General features: G+C 46.8%; 1 protein-coding gene across 1 annotated transcript; it reads right to left on the reverse strand.

Annotated features, from left to right (window-relative positions):
• Window positions 1-208: 208 nt before the first annotated feature.
• On the reverse strand, window positions 209-998 carry LOC125533618 (heavy metal-associated isoprenylated plant protein 47). Its single transcript, XM_048696999.2, has 3 exons — window positions 858-998; window positions 688-766; window positions 209-587 (listed from the first exon to the last, which is right to left on the reverse strand). The coding sequence occupies exons 1-3, from the start codon at window positions 861-863 to the stop codon at window positions 316-318; spliced, it is 357 nt and encodes a 118-aa protein (XP_048552956.1). The 5' UTR covers window positions 864-998; the 3' UTR covers window positions 209-315.
• Between the last annotated feature and the right edge of the window lie 6,213 nt (window positions 999-7,211).

Genomic DNA, 7,211 nt, shown 5'->3' on the forward strand with positions numbered 1-7,211 from the left:
TGTTTGACTCCAACGCCTTCAGACGCAAACCATCCCAGTGACCAGGTCATTCTCTTACAGACTGGCACATTCAGAAGCCCAGATCACAGAGGCAGCACGTAGCACGAACATCGCAAAGAGGCACGGAATTCAGATCTGAGGTATACGTGATTGCTTTCTCTCGATATATTACTCTATCTAACTGGAGACCAAGAACGACGTATATATATACATACAGTACGTCTCTTTATTTCTTCCAATTTACCAATAGTCCGAAACGGTGGATAAACTTGCGGCCTCTCCATATGGCGAACTCGGCATCTGGCTATTTGGCAATTACATGATGGCGCAGGGGGTGGTGGGCTCGTCGCACACGACCATGGGCGGCGGGTATGGCCCATATGGGTAGCCGTGGCACCACCAGTACGGCGGCGGGTCCTCCTTCTTCTCATCCTTCTTCTTGTCGTCCTTCACTTCCTCCACCTTGACGAGGTGAACGTCGTGGTACTTCTTGCGGAGGCAGCCGACGAGGCACACCGGGTCGACGCCGTTGCCGACCACCTCCAGCATGTCCTTGCTGTCGCCGGTTATCCCCACCGAGCTCACCCCTGCACCCAGAGAACGCTTGCGGCCATGTTAGCATCGCACCAGTACAAATCTCAAGGGAGAACATGCGTGTACGTGAAGAACTAGCGCATGCATGCATACCGTTCGCTCCGGCGACCATCGTCATGGCTTTCGACCGGCTCTTGTCGCACGACATGCTCACCTTGATCACAATCTTTTGCTGCGACGACGACGACAACAACAACAAGGTTCAGCTCAAGAGCTAGCTAGTAAGAGCTCAAAATCAGGCAGAAGCTGAAGAAGCTATTTACCTTCATTGGGTGCCGCTGGTTTGTTGTTTAGATGCCGGCCAAGGAGAATATTTGGAAAGGCTTGTGTTCGATCGAGGCGTCTTATGATGTCTGTGGAGAGCACAGCAATGGCCACTGCTGTTTGTTATATAGTACAGGGCAGTCACGTGGGGTCGGGGACTCCAAGCCACTAGCCACTAGCTTTGTTGTAAGAAGACCAATTACGTGGGATAGTAGACCTGGCACTAGTGAAGACTGGAGACTGATCTAAGCCACCAGCTTTGTTGTAAGAAGATTCCCGGCAGCGGCAGCGGCCAAGCTCACGGTTAGTGAACAACAAGGATCCAAAAGTAAGTAAACGCGTCCTGAGCACGAGCTCTCTCGGTTGATTTTTCCGGTCATGGACGGGATACATTAGAAAATGACTCCTCCAATGATATGTCTGAGCGAGCCATCAATTGTAACTGCCTGTTGGCCACGGTGCGCTTCCCTTCTGCGAAGCCGCGGCTCTGCGGATGTACTTACGTAGAACGGGCCGATATCTGTTGTTCCGTCGAAAATCTGTCAGTGCCCAGTGGTAAATAACTGCCTAAGCAAAACCATATTAAGTGTGAGAACTAGGCAAGCAACTCAGTGATATGTCGTATGGGCGCAACCCTACCGACAAAGGATTTCACGGTGCCCCTCCTTGCTGGACTCTGTCAAACCTAGAATAGTCCATGTGTACCTGGCAGAACATTGAAATATAAGCTTGAAGATTTCAGTGGTTATATATCGTGATAACACAAGTAGTCGACGTCGATCGGGTCTTGCTACTGAAGACTTGTTGACAGAGGTCATTTTTTTGTTTATATACAGAAGACTTGTTGACAGCGGTCAAATATTACTCAGAATGAATATGGTTATGGTAGTCTGATTACAAATATATTCCCACAAAATACATATAAATATGCCAATATACTCTACCCCACCCCTCAGTCATAGTGGTAGCATCACAAACAACATGAGCGTCGCCAACGATCAGACATGAGAGAAACCGAAGGTTCAAATTAACGGTTTGACATCCCCTTACATTTCTTGCAAGAGTGTAGTAGACGATGAAGTGTCGCGGTGATAGCCCTTTCTGTCGATGTCGAGGTATCCCAAAGCATGGGCCACTATAGCATGTAGCTAGTCGAGGTAGTCCGAAAGCATGGGCCACTATAGCATCTAGCTAGTCGAGGTAGTCGTGCGAGGGGACACCATGGTCAATGTTTAGGTCGGGGCTTTTGGTGTCGTGGTAGCAGTACGTGGAGCCGCGGGCAAAAGGAAGCACCAATGAGTTGGGGACATAGTGGATGCGCCAGGAAGAAGACAATGACGTGATTAAGGATGTCATCCTTGAGGGTGTCAATGCTAAAGACGATGTCGTCAAAACTATTGTAGACGAGACATTCTGTCGGTTTTGCCAGGCCCTAGGACACGTTGGGACGAAGGCGTGCGTCGGTTTTTCTGGTATAGTGCGTGCGTAATAGGGAACATCACAAGTTGTGTGCCATGTCGGAAAGAGTAGCAAATGAGCTCTCGGGGACAGTGGCAACACAAAATAACATGGATAGAAGGTGAAGGTGTACTCCGGTGGCCGAAGTAGTTGGGGAAGGGGACGCAAATGTTAGCGATGAGGTTGTGTTGGGCAAAGATGAGGACGCGCAAGTGGCCTGATGTTCCGATATAAAGGCAGATGATCTGGGTTTCGTGACATCTATGCTAGAAAAAGGTTACGAAGAACTCATCCTGCATGCATGACAAACACAACCATACATGCAGTGCATGCAATGACATAGTTGAGGATGGTGTTAGGGAAGATGATGTCATAGACTTTGTCGAGGAAGTTGCAGGAAACGGAGATGCAATGGCAAACACATTGACCACCATAACAATGGCAAGCGCACTGACCACCACCGTACTAGTCAACAAATTGTGGAATCTCCGCCACACTGATCACCATAACAAGTGCACGAAGGACATCGTGCTGGCAAGTAGATGACATACGAGAGCTTTGGTCTTGTTAGTGACATAACCTATAATCCAAAGTGTCTTGAAGTTATAACTTCGACGGGTACATCATTAAACCTCACCCAGGCCCCTCTAGAGAGTAACCAACATGTTTGTGACTTGCACACTCATCAAATTGAAGAGAGCAAGGACAATCCGGAATTTTCATATGCAAAAAAACATCAAGCAAGATGAACCAGCTTTTGCCAGAAAATCAACTTTCAAAACATCTTTGTCTAGCTCTCTAACGGACCACCAAAAGCTTGCGTTGATCAGCCATTGAAGCTGTTACAGAACTTGTGCAACTGAGAGAGATCCACCGGAAAACCAAACAATTCATGTTCATGCACTCTCTAGGAATGGTATGTAAGAATCAGATCGCTGTGATTTGAAGAACGTTGTGACTTGAAGAACATCAACTTATGACTACAAACTCCATAAGTAATAGCAAAGGACATATGTTCCTCCAATAGCGGGCAGTCATCAGATTTGTGCTCAGGATACCACATAAAAAATTAAGAGAATTAGTGCAATGATGTGTGCGTTGTAATGAGCCTCTTAAAGACTTTGTTATTACATCCCAGTGAAATGAAGCGAAGTGTCGCCATGAACATCAAGTTGAGCTCCCTGCGATGACAAGTCGAAATTGCACAACTCACCGATGGCCACCAATCAGTGAGAAGCTCCTGTCTAGAAGGGGTGTAACGCTGCCAACGGAGCGGAAGCAACATGTGTTGGGCATCCTCGTCCGCATGACAACATCGAGGACATTGCGCTGGATGTGGAAGTTGCCGACGAGCAAGTCTATCCATTGTCCATAACCGGTTTCGAGAATCGAACCAAGCAATTTTTTACCAGAAGGGGCGTCCAAGAACACCATATTTCCATGGCACAAGGAACGAACTCCCTACCGAAGAAGAATGCCTCATACGTCTCGCACATGGAGTATCCTCCATCAGTAGACAGACGCCAAGAGAAGATATCGGCCTCAGTAGCGCTACAAGGAGACACGGTATCCTAGAGCTCAAGAAACTCGGCAATATGGCAGGACCAAAGCCATGGATTGTGTTGACCCAAGCATAATTCGGGAGGGCGTCTGAAAGTGCGTTATATCGACTAGAGGGGGGTGAATAGGAGATTTTTATGAAAGACTTCAAAACGTGGGAGTTTCGAAGACAAACGATAGAAATAAACCTATTACCATGCAGCGGAAGGTAGACTACACTAGGCAAACCATAGTCAAGTATTCAATGAAGTGAAAGCACAATGACCAATAGCAGCTAGGTAGTAAGGATCAGGTAGGAAGATATTATGTAGCCAAACGGAACACGCTGTCAGTCAGTGAAGACAAAAGATAGTGCAATCATATAATAACTTCACAAGGACCAACAGTAAGTGAAGGGAAGGGAAGGATGAAACCAGTGACTCGTTGAAGACAATGATTTGTTGGACCAGTTTCAGTTGTTGTGACAACTGTACGCCTGGTTAGGGCGGCTAGGTATTTAAACCTGAGGACACACAGTCCCGGACACCCAGTCCTGAACACGCAGCTCAGGACACCCAGTCCTCACCGTATTCCCCTTGAGCTAAGGTCACACAGACCTCGTCCAATCACTCTGGTAAGTCTTCAAGGTAGACTCCCAAACCTTCACAGACTTTGTTCACCGGCGATCCACAATGTCTCTTGGATGCTCAGAATGCGACGCCTAACCGGCTAGAGGATTCACAGTCCTCAAGTGTAATAAGTCTTCAGATCACACAGACAAGAAGACTTAAGTGATGCCTTAACACTCTTTGGCTCTGGGTGGTTAGGGCTTTATCCTCGCAAGGAATTCTCTCTCAAAGCCTTCGAGGTGGGTTGCTCTCAAACGACAAAAGCCGTACTCTAACTCTGAGCAGCCAACCGTTTATGGTTGTAGGGGGTGGGCTATTTATAGCCACTGGGCAACCCGACCTGATTTGTCCGAAATGACCCTGGGTCATGAAGGAACTGACACGTGTTTCAACGGTCAGATTTCAAACACACACGGCAACTTTACTTGGGCTACAAGCAAAGCTAACTTGTCCGACTCTGGACAAGATTCGCTCTCATAGTCTTCACTCGAAGACATAGGTTTTGGTTAAGCATCACTTCAGTCATTCTGACTAGTTCTCTTGGACCCCACTTAACAGTACGGTGGTTCCTATGACTCAACAAAGAAGAAAAAGAACTACGAAAGACCTAAGTCTTCGAGCTCCATAGGCTTCATGCGATGTCTTCTCTTGTCATAGTCTTCAATGTGAATATCTTCATATACCACCTTTGACATCAATGTCTTCATACATTTTTAGGGGTCATCTCTGGTAGGAAAACAGAATCAATGAGGGACTTCTACCTGTGTTATCCTGCAATTCTCACAAACACATTAGTCCCTCAACTAGGTTTGTCGTCAATACTCCAAAACCAACTACGGGTGGCACTAGATGCACTTACAATCTCCCCCTTTTTGATGATTGATGACAAACTAGTTGAAGTTTTCAACGGGGAATATAATATGTGAAATTGTAAAGGATAAGGAATTGTCTTCATAAGGTGCAAGGGCTCCCCCTGAAGATGTGCATATAAGTAATTTGCTTTTGGAATGCAAATGCACATGGCAGGTTGTACTCATGGAGATCCTCTTCAACTTATGATGACAATTCATTATGCATGAGAAGGTATGTGAAGATAATGACATGCATAATGGAAAATGGACGTCTGCAAAATGATCTAAGTGCGGAATTTATCGTCGCACATGCGGAATTTATCGTCGCATCACGAAGTAGCAAATAAGTAGCAGACGACCATCGAGTTTAGGTGTTACAACTCAAAGAACCAAATGTATCAAAACGAGAGTTATAAACACGAGGCAAAATATAAAGCAACCGCCCATGTGGACCCGCTTGAAGACTATCAAACTCATATGCTTCTCCCCTTTTTGTCAGTAAGGACCAAAAAGGTTTGAAGACATAGAGCATCTACTCGTTCCCATGAAGAGTAGGTGAAGCAGCAGGGTCGTCGGTGGTGTTCGGCGGTGCAGAAGAACTTGGAGCAGTGTCGAAGCGTGCTGAAGGAGGTGGCGGTGAAGTAGCATCGTCTTCGTCCTCGATCACTCTGGCATTCACAGTTGCAGCAGAGGAAGAGAACTCAGAGTCTTCAAGAGATGGAGTTCGTCGCAGCACTGCCCTTCGAGGAGGTGTGGAGTCAAACTTGAAGCATTCAGAGAAGCCATCTTCTTGAAGATCATCTTCAGAGCACATAAGCGTCAGCCCTTTCCATGTGCGTCGAGAGGTTTCATGGGCAACAAAGGCATTCTTGGTGGCAAGATTGCGAATGCGGTTGACATCCACCAAGAGGCTTTGCATTTGGCGCTTCAGTCAGTCATGATGCCTATCCTGTTTCTGATGAAGAGCCACTAGAAGCTGTCGGTCATTAAGGACACGAGTGCGCTTCTTGGGTCGTTGGGCAATTGTGCTATCGGTGGCTTCAGTAAGGGCAGGATGTGGTGCACGTGTAGTTCCAGCCAACGGATAAACACGAGTGACTGCTTCAACTCCTTCAATGTTCTGAGAAAAGTTTTGATGCTCCGCATTTTGAAGACTAAGAGGCTCCTTGGCAGGCTCAGGATAAATGGCTTCAACAGACATATCCACATCAGGCAGAAAGATCCGATGATTGCGAGCATATGGCTGATATGAGATAGCGGAGTGGAGTTTAATCAGCCGCATTATCCATGGAGCGTAGAACTTCAAGCCAAATAGATCAGAGCCTGATGCAGCAAGTTGGCGGATGAAGAAGTCCTGTGCATTGAAGCATTTGCCGTAAAGAATATAGAAGACCAAAGTCTTCATTGCACCTTCCAGCTTGGCATGTGGAGAATGTCCTTTGATGGGCCAGAGAGTTTGCCTTATGATGTGATAAATAGTCCTTGGCAGATACTCAAGGTCTTCAATAAGGAACTCCTTAGGATATGCAGCTTCTTGTGGCAAGCATCTCACTCATGTTTGGTTCAGGTTTCTGAAAGATGCTCTCCATAGCTTCACTGTGAAGCTGACAGCCAGGTTCGTAGAGATCGCCAAGAGTGGGGAGACCAGTGAGCTCAATGATATCAAAGGATTTGGCTTCGTGATGAACATTTCCTATCATCCACTCCAGGACCCAAGTCTTCGGATCTCTGTTGTACCCACGGATGTGAAGTGTGGCATAGAATTGGAGCAGCAACTCTTCATTCCAGTGCTCTTGGTCGGTGATAAACGGCAGCAATCCAACCTCTTTAAAGCAATCCAGAGCTTCTTCCAGACAGGGCAGACTAGCTATTGCTT

Source organism: Triticum urartu, chromosome 2A (genome assembly GCF_056163025.1).
Source record: "Triticum urartu cultivar PI428250 chromosome 2A, HENAU_Tu73, whole genome shotgun sequence".
NCBI lineage: Eukaryota > Viridiplantae > Streptophyta > Magnoliopsida > Poales > Poaceae > Triticum > Triticum urartu.

What these genes read in the sequence shown, in the direction of transcription:
- LOC125533618 (XM_048696999.2), bottom strand. An exon ending in GATGGTCGCCGGAGCGAACG is followed by an intron (nt 588 to 687) that starts GTATGCATGCAT and finishes CTCTGGGTGCAG; the next exon opens with GGGTGAGCTCGGTGGGGATA.